At 33.4% G+C, this 25,418-nt stretch overlaps 1 protein-coding gene across 1 annotated transcript in view; it reads right to left on the reverse strand.

Moving 5' to 3' along the window:
- The window catches only part of LOC129218901 (rho family-interacting cell polarization regulator 2-like), a 152,012-nt gene that overhangs the window by 60,266 nt on the left and 66,328 nt on the right, over positions 1 to 25,418 (reverse strand). Inside the window, exon 8 of the mRNA XM_054853222.1 lies at positions 20,034 to 20,082. Within this exon, the coding sequence (XP_054709197.1) occupies positions 20,034 to 20,082 (49 nt within the window). The remainder of the gene's footprint in view (positions 1 to 20,033; positions 20,083 to 25,418) is intronic.

The raw sequence follows: 25,418 nt of genomic DNA on the forward strand, positions 1-25,418 counted from the left end.
GACGAGTGACGCAGATAGCTAATTGTGTAAATAATTTAATAAAAATTTAACATTTTAAATGCATTCTAGGAAGCTCTTGGGAAGAGAATAAAGCAAAAATTTTCTTTTTATAGTCTTATAAAAAGTGTGGAAGGAAAAATACGACGTTTTGTGACGAACGAGTGGAGTCAGAGTCGAAGAGTCGTAATGATTTTGAGGGAAAGGAGTTGGAGTCGGAGTCGTTAGAAAACATTGCCGACTCGGGGCTTCCTTTTTTCTTTCGTTTTCACTGACTCTCCTTGCATTTTTTAAAAACTGACTTCCAATTGGTTTGATTACCTGTATAAAAAGATACTAATGAGAAAATAACTGCCATTATGACAATCAGCTAGGTTGAGTGCTTACCGAACTTTTTGTAGCCGTCCCCTAGTTTGCTTGCTTTTTAACTTAACTAATAGCAACTGTATGCAAACAGTTGCCTAACATTTTCAAGTAATCACTTTCAAATAAAAGTAGAAATATAGTGTTTTGTTTGATCTCAGTTAGAAAATAGTAAAAGAAACGTAACAAATTAGTTTGTCAAAGCCCGTAGCTAAGGTTGAAACGTTTAAGGGTGATCGGCAAATTCAAAGAAGTTCTGGCGCGAAAGCATGAATCCAAAAGATTTGATGAAATAAGCTAATGTTTTTTTTTTTATTAAGACTATTTCTATAAGATTGGTTCTCACTAAAAAGTATGGAACAAAATAAGTGTAAATGATTTCTTGATTACAACACTCAATAATTGCAGTTAATCTTAAAATCTTTATATTAAGGTTAATTCTAAAGCAGTCAGTAAAATTCAAATTAAAAATTTAGTGAAGAAGAAATATAGTAGGACTCGACGCATCGGCCTGGCTGATGCATCGGCGCCGATGGTTCAAGAATCTAGCCATCGGCATCGGCGGCCGATGCTAACTTGCAAGAAACATCGGCCCATCGGTCTTAAAAACATCGAAAAGCCGATGGAATTGGCCGATGTTTTTGAAAAAAAAAAGGACCTTTGTTGTTTTACTTTTTAATACAAAGTAAAAGGAGTTATTGTTTTCATACAAAATTGTTTACTGTTGTTGTTGTTGTCGTGTCCAAAGAGTGCAGAGTGCGAAAGGTTTAAATGGCTCCAAAAGTCTTAAAAACAAGATCCGCTAATTCTGGAGCCCGATGACTGTAAAGGATTTCATGTGGTGGTGCTCCAAGTTGGAGGAGGGAGCGAATAATGGCCTGGCAATTAAAGACATGGTCCGGGGTTAGTTGTGAATAGGGACGGTGCTTGCAGATGGGATAGGATTTAATATTATTTGGTAGAATCTTCATGCTCTTGAAATGTCCAGTACGTAGCCTAGCTATTGTAGAAGAGAGGTTTCTTGGGCAGTGGAGGGGTCAGGGATTGTTGCCTTGCTGAAAAGCTGATTATAGATCCTTCGCCTGGCTACAGCATTAACGTCTTTGAAGGTGGCTGTTAGTGGTTGGTCTTGGTCACGTGCTTCCTTTGCAAGGGCATCTGCACACTCATTTCCCTCGATTCCGACATGAGCTGGGATCCACTGGAGAATGCAGGTTGTTTTGAGTGACTGGAGAAAAAAATTAATTTCTTGTGTCAGTCTTGTCATACCGTTACGTATGGCTTCAAGTGCTGATTTTGAGTCGGAAAAAATCACGATTTCTTCTATTAGGTCTTCAGGAGTAGGGGAAGAAAGACAATGAGCAAGAGCCTTTTTAATAGCAACAAGTTCGCTAGTAAAGTTTGAGGCGATTTGGCCAGTGGGTATTTTAAGCTTGACATTATTTCCTGAGAGATAAATGATGGAGATTCCTGCGCCACCTCTATTACAGTCAATGTCAGAGGAACCATCTGTGTAGATTAATACACTGTTTTCTTTTGCAAGCGAACAAATAGTGTCTTCGCCTTTCTGTAATAACATTTGATTTAGTTCCTTCTTAGAGCATGGTTCAAGTAGGAAGGTATTGATTTTAGTACTCTTTGGAGGTCTAAAAGTAGAGAGTGGTTCTTGAGTTATGTCCAGGGAGGAATGGGCAAGACCAATGGCTCTTCTGATATCCCTGTCTAACTGCAGCGTTGATGATCTCTGAAGCCTTGATGTGCCTGTCCAAGCGTTGAAGGCTCTGTGGGCAATGTGGTCTTTATTGTGGTTTCTGATTTTATTTGTGAACTTTACAGTAGCAAGTTTCCGTCTGTTCTCGAGGGAAACAAGACCACTTTCGAGTTCAGCCTTGGTGTTATTAGCAGAGGATACTGCACCAATGATGATTTTGGAAGCTCTATATTGGACTGAGTCTAAAGTCTCTTTGGCAGATTCGGATGCATGTGCCCAAATGGGGGAACAGTACTCGAGTACTGGCCTGATGACGGTGCAGTAGGTACTTTTTAACGTTGATGATCTTGAGCCCCAGTTGGTGCCGCAGAGTTTGCGGAGGATGTTCAATTTCTTTAGACTTTTGTTTGCTGTGATTTTCGTATGTTTTCTAAATCTCAGTTCTGGATCTAGAAACACTCCCAGGCATTTGGGATTTTCGACGCTCTTAATAACGGAGTCTTCAATTCTTAAGTCCGGTTGGAAGGATCCACGATTTTTCCGATCAGTTGAAAAAACACAGTAGTTAGACTTATTGGGGTTAATAGTAAGTTTGAGATTTGTAGCCCATGTTGCAATGCCCTTAAGACTAAGATTCAGAAATTTCTGGGAGGTTTTAAGATCTTAACTTGTGCACCAAATGGCAATATCATCTGCATAGCAGGCGATTTTGGTATTCTTATGAATATAGGAGTCAACTGTGTTCATGTAAAGGAGAAACAGCAGAGGGCTCAAGACAGAGCCCTGTGGTACACCAGCCCGAGTTTTGCAGGTCTTAGAGAGTGCTCCATTGAATCTGACTGCGAAGCGTCTGTTTCTCAAGAAGTCATTTATCCATACAAGTGCATTGCCCTCGATGCCAGCTTCATGGGCAATGTGGATGAGTTTTTGTCGCCAATCACGGTCAAAAGCAGAAGACAGGTCGAGAAAGAAAGCGACCGTCTTTTCATGAGGTTTTTTCTGGAGTCCATCAATTATTGATTGGCAAAGGTAAAAGAGCTGATCCGCTGTGCTGTGATGGGCTCGGTAGGCCGTCTGGTAGAAGTGTAATTTTCTGTGTTGAATTAGCCATTTCATGATTCTATAGTGAATCATTTGCTCCATAAGCTTGCACAGTGTGCTGGTAAGCGAAATCGGCCTGTAGCTCTTGCAGTCAGAGGCATTTTTGCTTGTCTTTAGAATCGGAATGACAGTGGAGATTTTTCAAATCTTTGGGAGCTTGCCGGAAGTCCAGGAGAGATTGAAGATATCTAGTAGCTTTTTCTTGGCTTTGTGACCGAAATGTTGGATCATGTAGCCGAAAATTAGGTCAGCGCCTGGAGCTTTCTTTGGATCGAGTTTTGAGATGGCAGACTCGAATTCTTCATCTGTGAAAGTATCAGAGAAAATGTTGTTCTTGGGGTGCTTGAGAGAGTTTTGGATTAGTCTTCTTGTGGTCTTTGTTAGATTTTTAATTTAAAACTTTCACAAAAAGTGAAAGAATCACTTAATTTGAAAAAAAAAAAAAAAACATTAAAAATACGTTTTTGCATCATGCAGTATCAATCCTTTTTCGATGTAAACATTGCATCACGTTGTGACGTCATGTGTGCAATCGGTTGCAATAACTCAGTCAAGTGAATGAACTTTTGGGCGAACCGAGTCACCAGTTCATTGTATCTTATAACCGCGAGAATTTTTTTGTAGATTGAGTTATTTTTTGATTGGCAACATATCTTTAACTTTCTCGCATTGGCAACACATCTTGTATTTTGCATATTCTTAATTTAAAAGCCATGTGAAGACTTTAAATACTTCGAGTGATCTTTTTCGCTCTCTCTCTCACCTCACATAGCCGCAAATGTGTTGTACGTGATTTCTGCCAGTGCTCTTTACTCCTGGCAGGGCGTTATACAACGTGATGTCAATTTTAAAGTTATAAAACGCCTTTAGGCCTATTTTTGTGTATTACGGTAATGCCATATATTCCTTGGAATCAGCATGTTCGTAAACTTAATGTTTCGTTGTATATTAGCGGCTAATATTTGTTTATTTTTCAAAATGTTTTTTAAATATCAATGAAGATGTTGTTCGTCAACTTAAGAAATCCTTTGAGGATGATAAATACAGATTTTCCTTGAGGAAAAATGCTTCACGTGTTTTTCTTTCTCCAACTTCAGGCTGTGGACATTTTTTTTTTGCAAGTTCACTTCTACTAGCGGTGTAGTAAGTCTAAATTTCACTACACTTTATGCTCACAAGTGGTTATGGGCCCAGGTCGCCTGGACTTTGCAATTCCTGGCCATAACCTGAAGAACTTGGAAAATTTGAATTTTTATGCTCTGAAGAATTTTTAAAACATCGTGAAAATTTTGAAAGTATGGAAGTCCCTACAATACCTTTACTAAATGCCAATAATTGGAATACTTGGAAGAGAAACATACAAGTTGTCCTGCGTCATTCGGGCAGCTGGGAATTCATCGAAGCTGACGAAAAAGAAAAGAAACTTGAAGAAGAAAAATTGACGTTCCGAGATAAAGCGGAATTGAATCTTAGAAGAACTCGAGCTTATACTACTATTTATCAGTTCCTGTCGGAAGAATTCAAGCTTCTCATCGAATGCACTACTGAAGGAAAGATAGCTTGGGAAATCTTGTGCAAGTATTTTGAACCTGACACCCGTGCCAGATTAATATCCCTGTTGGATAAATTTTTTCAAGTCAAGTTTCAAGAAGGTGAGACTGTTGGTCTTTTCATCTGCCGAGTGAAAGCAGCTGCGTCACAATTAAAAGAAGTTGGCCATGCGATGTCCGACCTTTACATAGGTTTCCAGTATATCCGGAGTTTACCCCCTGAATTTGCATCCATAGTACAGCAAATCTACAGATGGTCTGACGTGGACTTTACTCCATTAAAAATAGAACAAGAACTATTGCTCGAAGCAAATAGAATTTCTGAAATGAACATTCCACTACAGACACCTGCTGTGTATGTGACCGTTCCGAATTCGCTACCTGCCGGTAAGATCCATCCTTGTAAAAGTAATCGTAAACCTGTGTCAAATTTTAGTAAAAATAGATTTAAAGGGAAATGTAATTTTTGTGGGATTTTTGGGCATAAAAAGGTTGATTGTTTTAAATTTAAGGCAAAGTTAAATTCTAAAAATTTATTTCAAGGGTCTTCTAATTCTCAACATAATGTGAGTGAAATTAATGAGTCAGAAGCTTTGAATATTACTTCATCTGATTCAGATATAACGTGGATTGCCGATTCTGGAGCTACGTCACATGTCACTAAAAATAAAAATCTTTTCTCTGATTTTAGGCCAGTTAATAATTTAAAAATGTCTATGGCTGTTGACGAAAACAAAGCAATATCTTAGGGGTTGGTACAATTCAATTGTTGGTCAAAATTAATGCTAGACATAGGAAAATTATCTTGAAAGATGTTCTGTACAATCCTGAAATCCGTCGTAATTTATTGTCATTATCTAAATTGGAACAGGAAGGTAACAAATTTGTTGGTCATAATACCATTCTTAAAGTTTATGACAAAAATTGGAATCAATTATTTTATGCAAAGCGTAGAAATGACATAAATTTATATTTCTTTAAGCCTAATAGATATTTGTATTTGAAAAATAGTGAACATTGTGATAATTCTGAGCCTGTTTGTAACATTTCTGAAAAAATTGGTAAAATTTCACCTGAAGATTTATGGCACAAGAGATATTGTCACATTAATTATGAATATATTTCTAGAACTAGCAAAAACAATAGTGTTAGAGGTCTTCCTGAATTGAATAAAAATGTTAACTATTGTGAAATTTGTAAATATACTAAAGCTAGGAGTATTTCTTTTAAATCGATTGGGGCCGTGAGATCTTCTAAACCTTTAGAGCTTATACACATGGATGTAGGTGAAGTCCCAAATTTAACTTTGAGCGGAGAGAAATATTATTTATCCATTATGGACGATTTTTCAAAACGCGTTGCTGTATACCCTATGAAATTGAAGTCGGATGTTTTCAATATTTTTGTAAGATTTTTAAATCGTAATGAAAGGCTTTTAGGGAGGAAAATTAAATCAATTCATACAGATGGGGGGAAAGAATTTTGCAATCAAAATTTTGAAATTTTCTTGAATAACCGTGGCATTAGGCATGAGAAAACTAATCCCTACACACCAATGATGAATGGCATAATTGAACGGTTTAGCCAGACATTAATGGGGGGAGTTAGAGCACTTTTAAAAGAGAGTAACTTACCTTCGAAATTCTGGGGGGAAGCTGCATTTTGTTTTTCTTATGTTTGGAATAGGTCTTGTCATGGGAGCAATCATACCCCGTTTGAACTGTTTTTCAATGAAAAGCCTAACGTGAAACATCTCAGAACTTTTGGCTGTTTAACTTTTGTAAATGTTCCAAGTCAGAAAAGAAAGAAATTGGACGATAAATCTAAACCAGGAATTTTGTTAGGTTACGCTCAAAATACTAGAGGTTATCGTGTCTGGCTGGAAGACGAACAAAGAATCATAGAAACATGTAATGTCAATTTTGATGAGGGAACTAAAGGGGCAGATGTTGTACTAGGTTCTGGATCAAGTAGTCCAAAGGTTATGAAATACTTACCTGACAATTTTGATTATGAATATCCTGTAACTTCAAATCAGGGAGTGGATGAGCTTTCCAGTGATAGTCCTAGTGATGAATTAAAACCTTGTTCTGAAATTAATTGGTTGCGTCAAGCTGTTCCTAGACCATCAGGTGATAGAACTGATATTTACTATAGGATTGAAGGTTCAAATATTCGCTTGCGTTCTTTAAATGAAGTTATTAAATATTGTAATGATAACAAAATTGAATTTGATGAATCATATTTTGACTTTTCGGGCAAAAATTTAAAAGAGGGAAAGGTAATAGAAATTTTAGAGGGAAATCTTGCTGAAATTAAACTTCCATTAAATTTTAAAGAAGCCATTAATTCCAGGGAATCTAAACATTGGATTAACGCGATGGATCAGGAAATACAAACCATATATAATCGCGGTGTATGGGAGTTAGTGGATCCACCTGAACATAGTAAAATTTTGGGAAATCGGTGGGTATATACAGTAAAAGAAGATCAGCAAGGGAATATTGTGAAATACCGCGCTCGGTTATGTGCCCAAGGTTATCTTCAGGAAGCTGGAGAATCTTTCCAAGAAGTTTTTAGCCCAGTCATTGATTTTTCTATAATCAGATTGTTTTTCTGTATTTTTGTATGTCTTTTTAAATGGTGTCATCTGCATGTAGACATAAATAACGCTTATTTGTATGCAAATTTGGATACTAATGTATATATGAAACAACCTAGTGGATATGTACTAGAGCCTGGTAAAGTTTGTTTGTTAAAGAAAGCTTTGTACGGTTTACACCAAAGTGGTAGGATGTGGTACTATCAACTCCATGAAACACTTTTGAAAATGAACTTTACTAGTTTAGATTGGTGTAATTGTTGTTACATATATAAAAATAAGGTTATATTCTTCTTTTTTATGTTGATGATATCATACTTTTTGGCAAACTAAAATCTGATTTGAATGAAATTGTAAATTTTTTAAGAAATCATTTTGAGTTAAAAATTTTGGGTGAAATAAGAAAACTGGGCAGGGTTCCCAATAGAGCGCAAGACCGCGAGAATCTCGCACTTTCAAACGAAATCTCGCATAAAAAATATTTTGATGCGAGACATTCTCGCACCTATAAATATTTAATCAAAGTGCGAGATTCTCGCGAATTATCAGGCCACATAACCACAAAAAGAAAAAAGAAAAAAAAATCCTTTAAATCGGCGATTTCGGAAAGTTCTGACACATTTTTCAGCCTCTCGCTACAACGTATCTCTTTTCTTCATAACCAGTTTTACCACCAAAACACTTGAAACGAAGGAGAGATTTCTGACCCTATGACCTCTAACCTGTCTTGTCAGTACGTCCATCGATCACTAAGCAATTGTCCAACACGTCAATGGTCACCCACTAGTGGCTAGGGAGATCATTTTAGCAAACGTGCTTTGTGCATGTTTCGCCTGGAAAATATTCTCACTCATCCTTAGCAATGGAAAAGTATCTACTTGCGAGTTCTAATGTTTCAAATAAAAAGAAAATGGAAAATAGTGAGAAAGAAAATGATCAATTAAATATGCCACCGGAAAAAAAGAAAAAGCTTGACAAATATCAACCAAAATGGCAAAGTATATATGATTGGCTGGAAACGGAAGAAAAAAATGGAGTTATCCTTATGTTTTGTAAACTTTGCCAAGCCCACAAGAAGCGTAATCCATTTGCAAATGGTAAATTCAAAGTATTTTATCATCTAATAATTACAGTAAAAGCTCAATTATTTGTCCTGTATTTAAATCCAAAAGAAATCCAAATTTTACCAAAATCCAAAGTAATGATTTAATATTTTATCAGTAAATATTTTATAAGTCGCTCAAAAAAATTTTTAAAATAAAAGTTGCAACTATGAACGAAAAAAAAAATTTAACAGTATACCAATGGCCTAAATTTTTTTTTCTTATTCTTGGATAAGGGAATGCAAATAACGAGTTATAATATATATTAAAAAAAAATAAATTTTTATATGAGTACAAAATTTGTACATTACCAAATTTTAATTCAATCATTGAATTTTATTATTATTTGGAAAAATAAAAAAACATTTTGTATTTAAAGCTTAAAACAACTGTTTCAAAGAGAGTCGCCGAATCATCTTGCAGGGATATTTTGCGAATGCTTGAAATATTGCTAAGCTTGATTCTTAGCTCGTTTCCAACACGACGTGAAATTAAAGAGGAGAAATTTGTTCCCATAAGATTTTTAAAAAATGATAGAAGTAGGAATTCAGTTAACTTGAACGAGCTTTTACTGTACATGTATTGTTTGTGAGTTTGTGACATTATTTTTCTGTTAATTAGTGTTGTATCATGTAAGGGCGGATCCAGTGATTGCTTTTAGTGATATTGTTGTTGGAAGAGAGTGGCGGTGGGGAGGAGAGGGGGCATAAAAGGAACATTCGAAAGAAGATGGGGTGTAAGGGGGGGAATTTTTAGAAATTCAAATTTCCAAAATAATATTTTTGGCTGTATTTGGTTGATTTTATGAAAGGGGGGGGAGCATGCCTCCGTCACCCTTACTCTGGATCCGCACTTGGTGTCAAGGTAGAAAATAGTGTTAATGTTAAACAATCATCCAAAAACAAAAATTCCTAAAAATATTTTTTATAACTGCATTATCCTTAAAATAACAACGTCCATAAACAAATTTAAAAACTAAATAAATAAAAAAACCGCCAAGAAATATAAAATTCAATAATACGTAGAGTTGTGTTGTATACTTAAATTTCATTTTAAATTTTAATAGTCTTAACTATGTAGCATCTGAAAAATAAAATTAAGAAAATGAAATTATTTACTTTTTGATATTAAGCTGTCCGCCGAAAGTTAAAATGTCATTAAAATGATAAATATTACAAAAAAATAAATAAATAAATAAATAAATTCTCAGACAACTTGTGTACTAAATTTTATAGCTGTAAATTTGGTAGTTTACTCGTAGTTTGAATTTCTTCGATACACTAACAGAAACTTTTTGTAATAAATAGATATAAATCCGAATATTCATTTATTTTTATTCAAATTACTTTTGTTTCAGAGGGTTGTACTTCGTATAAAACAACTTCTCTGGATCGCCACAAAATGTGTAAAGAACATTTGCAAACTATTGAGGCAGAATCCTGCAAAAAAGATATGCAAGTAGCTACGGTAAATTTAGACAACAGAAATAAATCATTTTTAATTTCTTGTTTAAAAAGCGCGCTGTTCGTAGCAGTCAATGAATTGCCAAATTCGCTGTTTGGTAATCTTCAACAGTTCATAAAACTCCAAGGATGTGATGTTAAAAATTCCAAAATAAGATATGAACACAGTGATTCTGTGAATGAACTTCATTCATGCATTGCTGAGGTGATTGAGGATAATCTTTTGGAAGAAGTGAAACAAGTGGGTGTTTGCTCATTAATTTGTGATGAAACGTGCGATTTGGCCAATGAAAAACATCTCGGCATTAACATTAGATATGTAACAAATGGAAAAGTAAAATGCGAATTTTTGGAAAATATTTCTATCCAGGATGGTAAAGCTGATACATTAATGTTTTTTATTCAAGAAATGTTGGATAAAAAAGGAATCAACATTTCAAAAATGGTTGCGTTGGGCTGCGATGGTGCGCGAGTTATGTTGGGAAAAAATGCAGGCTTGATTGCTCGTTTGAAAGAGGTAAATCCCTGTATAATTGCAATACATTGTACAGCTCACAGACTGGCTCTTGTTATGCAGGATGCTGTCAAAAATTTACAGAGCATTCGTTCTTATAGCGATACAGTCAGAGCAATATTCGCATACTTCAATGCTTCAGCTGTCCGATCAGCAAAGTTAGCAGCTGTTCAAAAATTAGTAAGTGAAACGGTAGTGAAATATGTAACATTTCACTCTATTCGCTGGTTGTCGCTACATAAAGCTGTAGAAGTTCTATATAAAACTTTGGACTCGCTCATGGTCTATTTGGACTCGCAAACGGAGAGAAATGACCCAACAGCACCTGGACTATTGAGATCCGTAAGACATTAGGTTTGTGTACATAACACACATTTTGAACGATATACTACCAATACTTACTAATCTTTCGAAAGCATTTCAATCAGATTCAGCAGATTTATCTATTGTCATGCCCAAAATTCATGCTGCAGGAATACACTTAGAAAATTTAAAACACAGTCCAGGCGTGAATGAAAAGCGATTCATTCACAATATTATCATAAATGAAGAAAATGATAGGGAAGAAATGGAAGGTGCTAGCGAAGGTTATTACTCAACAATTAATAAAAAGATAATTTCAGCTTCCTCACTGGATCAGCTCAGTGCCACTAAAATATCATTAATAAATTCAATTAAAGAAAGTATGGATAGAAGATTCCCAGAAGAATCTATGAATATTATTCAAAACTTTAGCGCCTTTGACCCTTTTTTATTAAAATCTGCTAACAATGAAGAGATGAAAGCAAAAGTGCTATCGTTAGGAAACCATTTTGTTACTTACGTAAATTGCGAAAAACTGATTGAAGAATATGAAGATGTTTCTGTTATGCTGAAGCATAGTTACAAAGATTTAAACCTAAGTGAAGTGGCAGAACTGTTTCCGCGAAAATACAAAAATACATACCCGAACACATCAACATTAATGGAAATTTATTTGGTGATACCCATAAGCTCAGCCTCTGTTGAGAGATCCTTTAGTACCCAAAATAGAATCAAAAATAAGTTTCGAAATAGACTTGCTCCAAAAACGCTCAGCAATTTAATACGCATATCTGATGCAGGTGTAGACTTGGAGAACTTTCCATATGATGTAGCTGCCACTAAATTTAATGAACGCAAAAATAGGCAGTGCTAAATCCTTACTATGTAAATGTGGAACTTTGTAATTTTTATGGAATAAAAAATTCTTTAAATAAATTTTCTCACTCAGTTTTTTCAAATCTCACTCAACTTTTAGCAAGTGGCGAGATTCGCCCACCCATTTTCCCGTCCCTATTGGGAACCCTGCTTCTGGGTGTTGAATTTCAAAACATTGATGGTAATTGGTATATTCATCAGACAACGTATATTAATAAAATTGTCGAGTTGTATTCTAGTTATAATATTCCAATTAGTAATGTTCCTATTTCGGTTGGGGTGGTTTATTCAAAAATTGATTCGCCTACTAGTAAGTTAGAAATAGATAAATATAATTCTTTACCATATCGAAATTTAATTGGCTGTTTATCCTTTTTGGCTAGTAGAACTCGCCCCGACATAACATATGCTCTGAATATATTTTCCCAATTTCAATCTAATTATGGTGAAAAACATTGGCATGGTTTACTTCGTCTTCTTGGTTATGTTTTGTATACAAAAAATCTTAAGTTGAAGTTATCAAATATTTCAAATTTAAATATTAAATGTTATTCTGATTCAGATTGGGCAGCTAGTAGAGATGATAGGGTTTCAATGGGAGGTTACATCATTTTGCTAGATAATACACCTATCATGTGGAAAACCTTTAAGCATAAATGTATTGCTCTTTCCACTATGGAAGCCGAATATGTCACTTTAACAGAGGCTGCTAAAGAATTTGTCTGGATCATGAAAATTTTAAAAAATGAAAATTTGAATTTAATTTTGAAAAATTGTGAAATATTTTGTGACAACATTGCTGCAATAGATTTTTCCAAAAGTCCTATACAAAATCAAAGAAGAAAACATATTGATATCAAGTATCATTTTTTGAGAAATTTAGTAAATGAAAAATTGTTTAAATTAATGTATGTGAGTTCTAAATTAAATTTAGCTGATGCTTTGACAAAACCTTATACCAAATCTCAACTTGGACATTTTTGTGACATTATTTTTTGGGGGGGGGGGGAAATATATAAACTAAATTTGAACTTTTTGGGTGTGTAAAATTTTTGTGAAATTCAATGTGACTTTGTCAATTTGAATTTATTGTAAATTTTTCTGATTGTTGTGCATGTTGCAAAAATGGGGCCGCTTGTTAGATTTTTAATTTAAAACTTTCACAAAAAGTGAAAGAATCACTTAATTTGAAAAAAAAAAAAAAAACATTAAAAATACGTTTTTGCATCATGCAGTATCAATCCTTTTTCGATGTAAACATTGCATCACGTTGTGACGTCATGTGTGCGATCGGTTGCAATAACTCAGTCAAGTGAATGAACTTTTGGGCGAACCGAGTCACCAGTTCATTGTATCTTATAACCGCGAGAATTTTTTTGTAGATTGAGTTATTTTTTGATTGGCAACATATCTTTAACTTTCTCGCATTGGCAACACATCTTGTATTTTGCATATTCTTAATTTAAAAGCCATGTGAAGACTTTAAATACTTCGAGCGATCTTTTTCGCTCTCTCTCTCACCTCACATAGCCGCAAATGTGTTGTACTTGATTTCTGCCAGTGCTCTTTACTCCTGGCAGGGCGTTATACAACGTGATGTCAATTTTAAAGTTATAAAACGCCTTTAGGCCTATTTTTGTGTATTACGGTAATGCCATATATTCCTTGGAATCAGCATGTTCGTAAACTTAATGTTTCGTTGTATATTAGCGGCTAATATTTGTTTATTTTTCAAAATGTTTTTTAAATATCAATGAAGATGTTGTTCGTCAACTTAAGAAATCCTTTGAGGATGATAAATACAGATTTTCCTTGAGGAAAAATGCTTCACGTGTTTTTCTTTCTCCAACTTCAGGCTGTGGACATTTTTTTTTTTGCAAGTTCACTTCTACTAGCGGTGTAGTAAGTCAAAATTTCACTACACTTTATGCTCACAGTCTTAAGGGTCGCCTTGTCTGATTTGCTAAAAATGAGCTTGCTGTTGTTAGTGTAGAAATCAGCTGGCATATTGGCACTTTCAATATTCGTGCGCGCCAGTTTTCCACGGCAGTTAATGGAGTTTGCTTCTTGAGCATCTTGCGGCGGTTGCGAAGCTCTATTATTCAGGGTCTTAATGATATTCCAGTGTTGTGATGTTCTTCTGGGATCTAAGGTAGCACAGAAATCTTCCCATTTCTGGCGTTTGCACAAGGATATTTCCTCTTCAACTCTATGACAGCTGTTGATGTATTTTCTTCTGTTTTCTTCTGTGTTATTCTTCCGAACCTCTGCGCACAGAGCAGCTCTTTCCGATATAAGCGCTTCAATGTGGCTATCTTTCCAGTAAGGCACCCAGATGGTTTTTCTCTTTCCCCTAGGAATGAAAAGTTTTGCGGCTTTTTGTACGAAAGAGTTGAAAGAAGAAACCATGTTGTTGAGAGAGGATTTCTCAATAAAGTCGCAGAATTTTTCAAGCTTTGATGTGAATTGAGGCCAATCTGCTTTCCTAAAGTTCCAGGACCTTTTGCTTTTTGCACTATTCATTGGAAAGGGGGTGCCATTGCCTCCGAAGAGGTTGGACTTCTGCCTGTTCGGACCGCAGGAGGTATTTTATCCTCCTTACTTATTTACTTAAATTTCAGTATGAATTTCTATTTTAGTCACCCCTGAAAGAGATTTTAATACTGCATTCAGGTACCAAACAAGTTAATTATTGCGTTGTATCTTGCGGCTGGATGTACGTATGTATCTCTCATAAGTCATAACTGAAAAATAGTAAGCTGTAGAAGGCTAAATTTTCGCATGTTGGATGTGCGCACGCTCCAGTTGTGCACTTCATTTTTTGTTTTTGATCGGGTGTTCTAAAAAGCCTATTAACTGATTTTTTGTGGCTATTAATTACTTATTTCAATGCAAAACTAACATAGCGTCTCAGACTGACGATCATTTGGTGATGTATTGCAGAAATGGAGACCAAGGAAACAAATATAAGATGGCGAAACCGGTTTTGTTTCATTTTGTTAGATTCCCGTTGAACAGACGATAATTTTTTATATTTCGACATTTGTAATATGAATCACAGTAATGCTGTCTTTTCTGTATCGCTTCGGCGGAGCTACAAGTTTGGGGCATATCGAAATACATTTTGGGGCCCTATATCTCTATCACAGAAGTTGTAAACATTTACCATAAGCATTTATTTAACTCCTGCGGTGTCCCTATGGTTATGGGGCCTCTCGCGCAATTGAAACTTATGCTATATTTTAAATCCGCCACTGCACGTCAAAACAAACTCGGGTGCAAGTTTTAGAAGGGTTTTTCTGCTGAATGTTTATGATTATTTTGAATTCTATTTTTTACGACTATTTTTTGTATTTCCGAGAGCACTTGCGTGCCCCTCCTCCCACTCCCTCAATTTCTGAAACTAAACTCTAGTTGTACTTCTGAGTTGTTTAAAACTAACACCATTCATAAAATTAGAGATTTTTTTTTCAAGCTTTGTCTATTGTTTAGGAAGAATTTAGAGCATTAATGTAAGAAATTGGTAAAGACGTTTTGATTGGCGACATAATTCGGAAAACAAAGGGAGTTTTGAATTTTTTTCTTCGGAAATGCTGAAGTAGATTCAGAAACTCTTCCGAGGCGTTGGTGGTAGCGGTTCTGTACTAAAAAAAAATAAGCCGAAGTTGGGGCCGAAGTTTAACGTTGTGAGTTACACCAAAATCAGAGGGTGACCCCCCTAACCCACCCTCGTCGTTTCAAGCATTTCTTAAATATTTAGCGATTCTTTAGTTTGGTCAAGAAATGTCATTTTGCGTATTTCTTATACTTGTTTCACCTATATTTTGTTATGCGTCATCTTTTTTGCATCATTAATAGTGATTGATTTTTTTTTCTGTTGTAAGTAACTATTTTTATGTATTTATTTAAAATCAATGAATAAGTTATTTTCGTTTTCATCATATGTTTAATAATATGTTATAGAAAAGTTTCAAGGATTTTCTATTATGCAATTTTTTAAATTTCAGAAAATTATTGTTAAATTGAAAAACTTAATTTGAACTTGTTTGTAGTGCTTCATAAAAGATTAAACAATCAAATTGTTCAATATTACGTGTGCAAACATCAGATCAAGTAGTATATGTATTCAGTTATTAACTTGGTGGTGTAAATATTGAGTTTGTTTATTGTAGCTGCGTTTTAAGAATCTCGCTGTTTTCATGGCTATTTCTTTTTTCCGCAAAATTTATGTCACTGTTATACATTTTATGAAAAATGCAAACTTTTCTACTCATAAATTTTAAATATGTATAAAAATATTCCTATTATGATTTAATATTGTACTTTATCTGTTACATTTTTTGTTTAATTTAATGACTAAAAAATGTCTATGTGCAATCTTTCCACTTTAATTGCGTAATTTGTTGACGGTTTCATAGTTTTATTCTTAATTTTTTTTTTTGAATGATTAAACAACATAATTTAATATTTTTTAACTATGTTTAGTTTACCTAAATCCATGCATTATTACAATATTACTGAAATCTTAGTTATATGTTCAATTAAAAAAAAATCAATTGTTTACAGTCTCTTTGTTTTTCTTCCTTTTTTTTGGCTGTTGTTCTTTGTCTTCCATCATACAGCAGTCAAAAAAGGAGAAGGATAACTACACCTTATACATATTGTACGTAGTACGATCCAAAAGTTCGGGGGACAAGCTGTATAAAACCTCACCCAGAATAGTTCACATTACCGAAGCACATCCACCTTCAAAAGGTCATCTTGAGGGATTATGTACTTCTGCCAGTGTTCGTATAACTTTTGGAAACACTCCTGGAAGCCATTTTTCCCTAACTTCTGGGATGCAGCTTTATCTTCTCGTAACGGAAGAAAGCGGCGTCCATGCAAATGTTTTTTTTTTTTTTGCTGGGAACAGGTATAAGTAACTCGGAGCTAAGTCCGACGAAACGTTATGTTATTTGTTTGTCTTATCAGAGTATTGACCAATCGAACCGTGCATCCTCAACATGAAAGTTGCCTTCTTCCCCACGATGAAGTTAAAGCAGCAGCGCAAGAGGCCTTACAGGAGGTTGCGATAAATGTCTGCCAGGAGTCCTTCTAAAAGCTATATGAACGTTGGCAGAAGTGCATAGTCGTTCAAGGTGACTATTTTGTATATAGATGTACTTCGGTAATGTGAACTATTCACGGTAAATTTTTATACAACTTGTCCTCAAACTTTTAGATCATACTACGTACGTATGAGTTTTCAACTTACTATTTCATAACGTTTTTGAGTGACGTAAGTTGACGAGCATGAAGACATCACAAGAGAATTTGCGATAATTTACGAAGGAGACGTTCAAAATGGATATTTCGGTCATCTATGTGTTCTTAGGTACATATGCATGTACATGTGCGCCGAAAAAACTTGTGAACTTTAAATTGGATGATCGTAAAATAAAAATTTAGGTCGAAATCTGATTTTTTTTTTTGGGGGGGGGGATTACAATTCCTTATTCATTGAAAGGAAGTAAAGTGAAATGAATCAATGATCCTTTAAATCCCTGACAATCTTATCAATTTTTTTTCTGTTAGATTTTTTTTTTGCCATCGGCCATCGGCAATCGGCCATTTGAGGAAAACAATCGGCCATCCGCCATCGTCCACCTTTGAACAATCGGCCAACAATCGGCATCGGCCCATCGGCCAAAAAATGTCATCGGTCGAGCCCTAAAATATAGGTATAGTAAAAGCTATTCGTACAAATTTGTATACCGCCACATTTTCTGTAAAATCAGCTCCTGACGTATAGTGCCCTATTTTCGTTAAAATTTTATTGATAAAATATAATTTAAAATATACTCGCAAAAATTTTCAGAATCCAATATTTATATTTTTTATAACCTCTGAAATTAACTTTGGGTGTCATCTACCAGATGGGTGTCACCCGGGGCAAACCACCCCTTCTCAAGAACTTGGATTTAGAAAAAGAGCTTTTTTTTTCTCTCAAGTTACAGCTTTCAAAAATTGAAAGCACATGATTTGATCAATATCTATTTGTTAAACATTAAAAAGGGGCAAATTACAGATAATCCTTTTCAAATTTGTTAAAAGGGATTTTTAGGTCATCTCACTTTTTAACTCGTAACAATTGGAAAATTTGATTTTTAAATTGAATTTCTAATGCTGTATGCATCTTGGATTTACAATAAAAAACAAAATGCGAAATTTTCATAAAAAGGAATTAGTATTTCAATCTCTGTTTAGAAGTTTCCCCCCTTCCCCTGAAGGGAGAGAGGGAGTTGAAAAAATACAATTAAAAAAATTTAAAAAATCCGGAGTTGGAGTCGGGCTTTTCAAAATCCAGAAGTCGGAGTTAGAGTCGGCCATTTTCCTTCCGATTCCGCAGCCCTGACAAACGTAACAGGCCGTTCAACACAGAATTAAAATTAGGCTCAAGGAGAAAAAAAAAATTAAAAATTCAATAAAAGAAACTGAAACCTCAAAATGTAAGCGATAACTGAAAAAAAATTATTTACTTCAAATGTATGCTTAAAAAATTACAAGTCAAGTTTCTTGAATGCTTTATAGTTAAAATTTACATGTTGTTGCTGAAGATCTTCAAGCAGTAATTATTCTATACAAGGCATCCATCTTGCAAAACCTTTTACGAGATTCGAAAATTAAGAATGTTATCTCTAAAATTATGTATAACACATTAATATTGATTGAGTTTGAAATTTTGGGCTGCAGGTTGACATTCTCATGGAATGACCCTTGTTTATTGTAGTTCAGAATGTATTACATTAAAAATATGAATTTTAAAAATTGCACAAGTGTTAAAATGTTCCGTGCTTACATTTAATCATTATTTTATTCTTTAATTTAGGATTGATTTTCTTTTTTTTTTTTTTTTTTTTTGTTAAAACATCATGTAAAAGTTTTATAAAGAAACCATGAAAAAAATTCACCTTTTTTTTTTGCACCTAAATATTATATGTATAATAGCATTCAATAAAATATTGCAGTTAAATATTGTAGTAAATATATGAGTTTATTAAATTAGATCCCTTTAGCTTTTCTAGTTTTGGGCAGTTTAAGATGCTTTCAGACACTTTTGGACGGTAACAAACACTTGTCCTGTCCAAAACCAGTTTTTGACAGTCTTAAACCCAACCCTGGTTAAGAGTGATAGAATGAAATTTCTTTGTCATATGAATATCACTTCAAATTTTAAATTAGGCACTGATGATTTTAATAATATCAATGTTTACTTGCGCCAGGTTAAAGTTTTTCAAAGAGGACCTTAAGAAAGTATTTCATCATTCATCGCCAAGTTTATGGCTTTTCAGAACATTTTTTTTAAAAGTACCAATGGTTTTAATTCCCCTGTGCCCTGTGGAATAGTTCATTTCATTTCTCTTTTCATTATTTTATCATTTCATTTACATATTTATAAATTTATTCATTTATTAATTAACTTTCCAGCAATCATTTATTCAGTCACTAATTTATTCACACAATAATTATTAATCATTCATTAATTAATTTATCCTTGATTCATTCATTAATTATATTTATTAATTTATTTTGTCTTTTTTTTTTTACTTGTTTAATATATTTTTTTTGCAAAGAACGTATTTTTAGGAAACAAATAAAAAATATTTCATTAGAAACATATTTTAATTTCACTTTGCCCCATGGTATGGGCAAAGTGAAATTGATGTATGTTTTAAATTGATCTGAATAAGTAGCAGTTTTGCAACTTTATATTTTCATTTATTTATTTTTTAAAAACAATAGAAATATTTTAAATTCATTTCAAAAACAATAGCGGTAGTGAGAAGCAAAGGTATGGAAGTGACAAAATTAAAAATTTGGACATAACCAGTACAATTGGTAGGTGAACCACTCCTTTGGCTTGGGGCAAGAGATTGTACTAATAGCCCTGGTAGGAGCAGCTGTATAGCATGATTTAGAAAAAAATTTCACTGAAAGCCTACATAGGATTTGATCTTTAAACGTGTTTTACTCGAAACTTAAAAAAGTCCACTTGCACCCCTTTGCTTCTCACTGCCTCAATTGAAAACTAATGTTTTTTGTACTTTGTTCCAAGCCTTCCTGATATGATAAGAAAAACATTTTTTTGTAGGCACGCAAATCATTTATTTTTACATTATACAACCAGGCATTTTTTGTGACTTTGGTTATATGGTGATTTTGAATATATCACACTTTTTTGTTGTCTCTTGACAAGTATGATACATTGATGGTAAAAATTATTAAATGAAAAATTATTGTACTATTAAAAATGGCTATAATTTAAAATGAAAAAAAAACTGCTTCTAATTAAGTCTTTATGCATTACAGAGAAAACTTACTGCAATAAAGTGTAATATTTCATAACCATGCAATAAAATACAATTAAATTGGTGAAAATCAAATAATAAAAAAATGTTTAATAATACCATCTCGCATCCTATGTTGTATATCATACTGCTCTTTAAGTTCTTCAAGCTGTAAGAAATATTTGTTTAGCATATAATTTGAATGGCAAAAAGTAGCGAAAGGCAAAAAAAAAAAAAAAAAAAAAGATTGATTTTAAAGCATTATAATAAATTTCAGAAATTTAGTCAAATGTTGCACATTCCACATCTAACCTGCAAATGCCCCTATAAATAACACTGAAAAACAAACTTAGATTCAAAGGAGTTTGTATTATGAAGTCTTGTTTAAAAACATGGTAAGATGGTCACCCCTGAATGCAGAACCAATCCTCAATTTTTATGTACATACAGTAGAACCTCTCAATAAAAGATTAAATAAAATTTGAAAGCAATGAAGGACCATTCTGGCACATTTTGTACTGTCAGGAACTGAAAGTTTCTCAGAAAACAGTTCTTCATTTGATACATCTTTGAGGAACTACTTCTCCCAGAAAATATAATTTTATTCAAAAACATTTATACCTGTAATGTCCGTGTTAATTGCCCACCTTTGCCAGGTATTATGTTTTGCTTTGAAAAAAAATTTTGCAAAACGAAGCACTCTAGTGCACAACAAGCATAGGGTCTAGTGGGGGAAAGTGGTCAATGGAGTAAAGTGGTCATAAATCAAATAAACAGCTATATATTCGAAATAAATGAAAGAGTGAGGGCATTTTTTATTTTAGACTTTAATAATTAGGATTTAAGTTTTGAACTACAAATTTTAATACTGGCAATACTTTATTTTGTGGAAAAAATTATTTTTGTCTACTTGTGAAAAATTTAAAAATCAGAACACCTTTTTTGACTTCCTTTATTAAAATTTTAGCAGATTGGTTGTGCAGGCAGCTTCCCAGACGTCTCAAGATTGCGTATAGATAAACAGCTAATGGATTCATTTTGAATAATACTTTAGAACAACGTAAGTAAAATGGGATGAAGTGGGCATAGGTTATAACATATATCCTTCATCTAAAGCCATTCAATCTTCACTTATGAGGCAGATATCAGTTAAATATTAAGTTAACTAACCATGTGCTGTTTATAAGGTAAAATGGATTAAATACAACTGAGCTTTCATTTGATATAGCATATTGATTGAATTAAAGCAAGATTGTAATCTTATATATTTGAAAAAAATCATGGCATTTTTTTCTGCAACTACAGCTTTCAATTTATTCTTGTAGAATAATTTATACCCCAACCAAAAAAAAGTAAAAGCAGCTGTTAAATATTGGCAAAAACTGGAAACTTAGAACTAGAATTATTTTGCATTCATTGAATAAATAGATAAAGCTTGATAATTTTTTCCCCTTTTGTTTCTTATTTAAGTAATATTTTTTCAGAACTCTATTTGGTTTAATATTTTTATATCATGTAATTTATGTAATTTTGACATTATTCAGACATCATTCTTAATATATTCGTAAAGAAATAAAACATCGCAAATTATCACACCTTCTCTGATGATATTGATGAAATCCAGTCATGAAATATGATTAAATTCTTGGTGAACCATATTTTGACCATAGTTGACCATTAAAAATTTGTAATAAAGTTAATTTCTTTAAAAGAACTTGGTGTGTTGAGAATTAAAAAAGTTACTCTTGTTTATAATGGTTATAGGTTTTTTTTTTTACTATGACCACTTTACACCTACCCAGGTCATTAACACTTACAAAAAAAAAAAACAGCAAAAAAAATTCTTGTATTTATAAATAACCTAAATTGAAAAACCTGGATTTTATGATCACTTTACCCCACAAGACCCTACTTCACTGTTTTTTTTTTTTTTTTTTTTTTTTGTGCAAAAATGTTTAATTAGATGGACACTAGCCTACAAATGATGAATAATATTTACTCAACTAAACATTCTTAATTATTTGCAAAAGTATGTACTCTCCTACAATTATAATAATGTTATCAAAACAAATTTAACTCAAATGTAAGGACTACATGTGATGAAGTATCCAGAAAAACCAAACTCCTTAAACAATGATTTAATTTTATTTTAAATGCCATTTTATTGCCACTCTCCAAATTTTGTTGTCCTATGCTTAGACATAGAACAACATTTTCCTAAACACGGGGGACAGGGCTGATTGTACATAAATTTAAATTTTTAGTTACTCTTTTCTAGTATCCCCCCCCCCAAAAAAAAAACACTAAAAGAAAAATATTTTTAAGCAGTTTTTTATTCATTCCTACAATGTTGACATTGTCAAATTATTATTACTAGTGTTTGCCCAGTGGACGAAATTCGACCATATTCATAAATGAATATTTGAGAAAACTTGTATGAACTATTTCCAACGTTTTTATTTCTACTCTTACTCATGTTTACTGCATATCTGAAAACATACAATTTTTATACGGACACACAATACCACAGTAATGATTTATTCCAATTTTGCTTTTTATCTGTTAATCTCAAAACAAATGGATGAAAGTGGATATTTCGGTAATGGGGTCGTTTCCGAAATTTTCAAAGTATTTTTTACTGAAAGAAGATGCTTAAAAACAAAGGTTTTACCCATTTTTTAAATAATATGAAAAAAATTAATATTTTTTAACAACTATTTTAATCGGTGCACAGATTGAAATTAATTTTTTGGCATCAAAAGCGATAAAATGCTGCTCATTGATGCCATTAGCACACAGCGCAAATTATCATAACCCGAAAACGCGGTTGAGAGCAAACCGTAAATATTTAGGGCAGGAATGGAGTCGCGCGCCAAAGTACATCACTTATAACGTCGTAAAGACCACGCCTTATTTCCAAAATCGGATATTCGAAAAAGTTTTTAAAAAACAATTGTGGAGAAAATAAAAGTTTTTTCAGGCTCTTTTTTTTTTTTATTCTATCTATTTATCTATTTCAGCGCCTAAAAGTAGTACTTTTGATTGAAAGAAACAACCCCATTGAGAAATTGGTGTGGTTGAAAGTGCTGGCTTGAATAATTTTATTTTGGATATCATGTTGCTTTGTGCTAACCCTAGGCAAATAAATATTTCCCTACGCTTTGTTCACATATGCAAAGGAAAAACATTTTTTGCACTGGCATTGGAAACAAAAAAATTGACGCCAATGGATAAAAATCACAACTATCCAATTTTCGAAATCTTCCCATATGAAATGAAGCATCAAAACTCAATTTATACGTAAAACTTCTGTGTGAACAATGTTGCTTATAAAACGTCTACTATTACTGAGTAAGTTGCTTCTTCGTCATTAGAAATTTCCAAGTATCAAATGAACAAACTCGACTGGTGTCAACATATAATCCATCCATTTAAAAACACTGAACGTCGTAATAATAGTACAATTTTTAAAAAAGGACGACTTTGTGATTTGTTTATGATTAAGGGCGGTTCATAACTGATGTCATACTTTTCAACATTTTCGACCCTCTCCCCCCTTTGTCTTGTTTGCATTTCACTATACCCCCTATTCCCTTTGTCACATATCACACTGTTTTTCATAAACATTCCTATTAAAAAAAGGCTTGGTGTCACGTTCACCCCCATTGCATGCCCCTCTTGTCATGTCTTTCCTCTCCTTTGTCACAAACTGTTACTATTTCCTGAACCCCACCTTAAACCGGGACTTTATTCGTGGACAGCCCCTATTTTGTGGCAACCGTAGTCAAATATACATTTCAATACTCTTTGTTTTCGTATGCAAAGTAAAAACATTTCTCGAGCTGCAATTGGTGCCAAAAATTTGACACCAATAGATGAAGAGCGCCCGCCAATTTAACAATTGTCGAAATCTTCCTAAATGAAATGATCCTGCAAAACTCCGATTATACGTAAAACTTCTGCATGAACATTGCTTCTTTTAATAAGTTTAATATTATTGAGTAAGTTGCCTTGACCTCTGCCGTTAGAATTATTAAATTCCAAACAGTCAAATGAAGTAATCCTACTTGCTGCATTGAAATTGTCCATTCAAAAACACTGGACGTCGCAATAATAGTGTAATTTTTTATAAAAATCGTGTTTGTGATTTGTTTACGGTTTAGGAGAAAACTAACAAATGCACTTTTCAAAATTTCTGATCTCTCTCTCCTTTGTCACCAAGTTTCACACTTCACCATAATCCCTCTTTCCTTTGCCACATATCACACTGTTTTTCATAAACGTTCTTATCAAAAAAAAGCTTGATGTCTCAATCTGCCCATTGTATGTTCCTCTTGTCATTTATTTCCTCCGTATTGTCACGAACGGTTACAATAGGGAAGTTGCAACCTATTAAATATTTCTATTTTGAATATTACATATTGTTAACAGTCCCTCAAAACCCCGAAATTCACCGAAGCCGTATTTTAAAACACAGCGACTGATTTTTAATAAATTTTTTAAAATCCCACGCGCAAAAAAGCCTGCCTTGAGGTGACGTCATATGGCAGTAGGGAAACTCACTCCGAGGGAGGCTCCGCGTTAAGACTACGAGCACAGAGTACGCTCCGCATTTAAAAACCTTGAAATCTATTAATTAATCCATTAAATACACAATGGCGGCTGGATTCGTGAGGAGGACAGTCCAATAATCTTCCTGAAGCGACTTCGATGATTATATTTGACTTTTTCCGGGAGAACGAGAGATTCAAAGTTTAAGAAACACGCGGCGGTGGGGTTTACTTGCAAGCGAGGGGTGTGTGGTAACCTTCGGTTTTCGCTTGAAAGTTTTTCGCTTTATTAGCGATAAATTTCGATAAAGCTCTCTTTCTTTCGTTCTTTTCCGTTCCTATTCTTTTTTATTATTTTCTATTGTTTAAATTTCATTTAATTTTATTCCTTTTTTAAATTTTGTTTTAACTTTGCAAAAAAAAAAAAGGAAAATATATTTTATAGTTTCGATATAAAAAGTGCTTGTATTTATTTTTGAATGAAAGAAAGGTTTATAGAAATGTATTTTGCAGCTAAAATGAAAATGTGTTTTTAAAGTATCACTTAGTATTAGTTAAAGTTTCAAGGTATTTTTTTCATATTTATAAAGGAAGTATTAATAATGTTTTCATTATGTTTAAAATGCAAATAGTGATGATTTTACCCCTTTCTATTTAAATTTAATACGTGGGATTTCAGTTCCTTTGCAATTTTTTTAAATGTCTTATATTCTTATTCAATATGTATTTTTAAAAGTATTATGAATTTTTTTTATCTTTTTCGCCATAATACGAAATAATGAGCAAGCAGGGGAGGAAAAACACTGGCCCCGCTCATTTTCTTTTTTTTTTTCAAATAAATTTGCAGATTAATCAAATAAATTAGCAGTTACTATTTATTTTTGACATGTATTAATTTTTTGAAGGGGGGGGGTGATTTTTTTTGGGCGCAAAGTTTGTATGCACCAATTGAGGA

Source organism: Uloborus diversus, chromosome 3, assembly GCF_026930045.1.
Source record: "Uloborus diversus isolate 005 chromosome 3, Udiv.v.3.1, whole genome shotgun sequence".
In the NCBI taxonomy this organism is placed as follows: Eukaryota; Metazoa; Arthropoda; class Arachnida; order Araneae; family Uloboridae; genus Uloborus; species Uloborus diversus.